At 49.6% G+C, this 373-nt stretch overlaps 1 protein-coding gene across 1 annotated transcript in view; it reads right to left on the bottom strand.

The window, feature by feature from the left end:
• Window positions 1-6: 6 nt before the first annotated feature.
• LOC118328279 (DDB1- and CUL4-associated factor 1-like) overlaps window positions 7-373 on the bottom strand; it is a 2,435-nt gene continuing 2,068 nt past the window's right edge. The window contains exon 6 of the mRNA XM_035661932.1: window positions 7-345. Within this exon, the coding sequence (XP_035517825.1) occupies window positions 278-345 (68 nt within the window). The 3' untranslated portion in view covers window positions 7-277. The remainder of the gene's footprint in view (window positions 346-373) is intronic.

Here is a 373-nt window from a genome sequence, read left to right as displayed (position 1 = left end):
CCCAGCAGAGACCAGTAAAAACCTCATTCACAGATTCTCTCTCCGACTGAAACAAAGCAGGAAGCCAGGTCAGTGTTCATCCGAGTCTTTGGGAAATATTTATTATTCATCACTGCGGTCTCTCTGAACTTCAAGATAGTGAGACAATATCACAGATTCTTCCGTTGTCCTCCGGGACGTTGATGTGACGTCAACTTGCCTGATTAACTGACGCTTTAAAAGAGAGAGGGGGAAACAAAGTCCTGGTTGGGGTTCACATTGGGGTCCAGTCCCTCGGTCAGGAGAACCATCTGTCGCTGAGGGCCCGGAGGATCTGAACGTCATCGTCGGACTGCTCTGGGTAGTCTGCAGCACGAAGACACACACACACACA

Source organism: Morone saxatilis, unplaced genomic scaffold (assembly GCF_004916995.1).
Source record: "Morone saxatilis isolate NCDOM2014 unplaced genomic scaffold, NCSU_SB_2.0 Contig18, whole genome shotgun sequence".
Classification (NCBI taxonomy): Eukaryota; Metazoa; Chordata; class Actinopteri; family Moronidae; genus Morone; species Morone saxatilis.
This window is presented reverse-complemented; position numbering and strand designations above follow the sequence as displayed.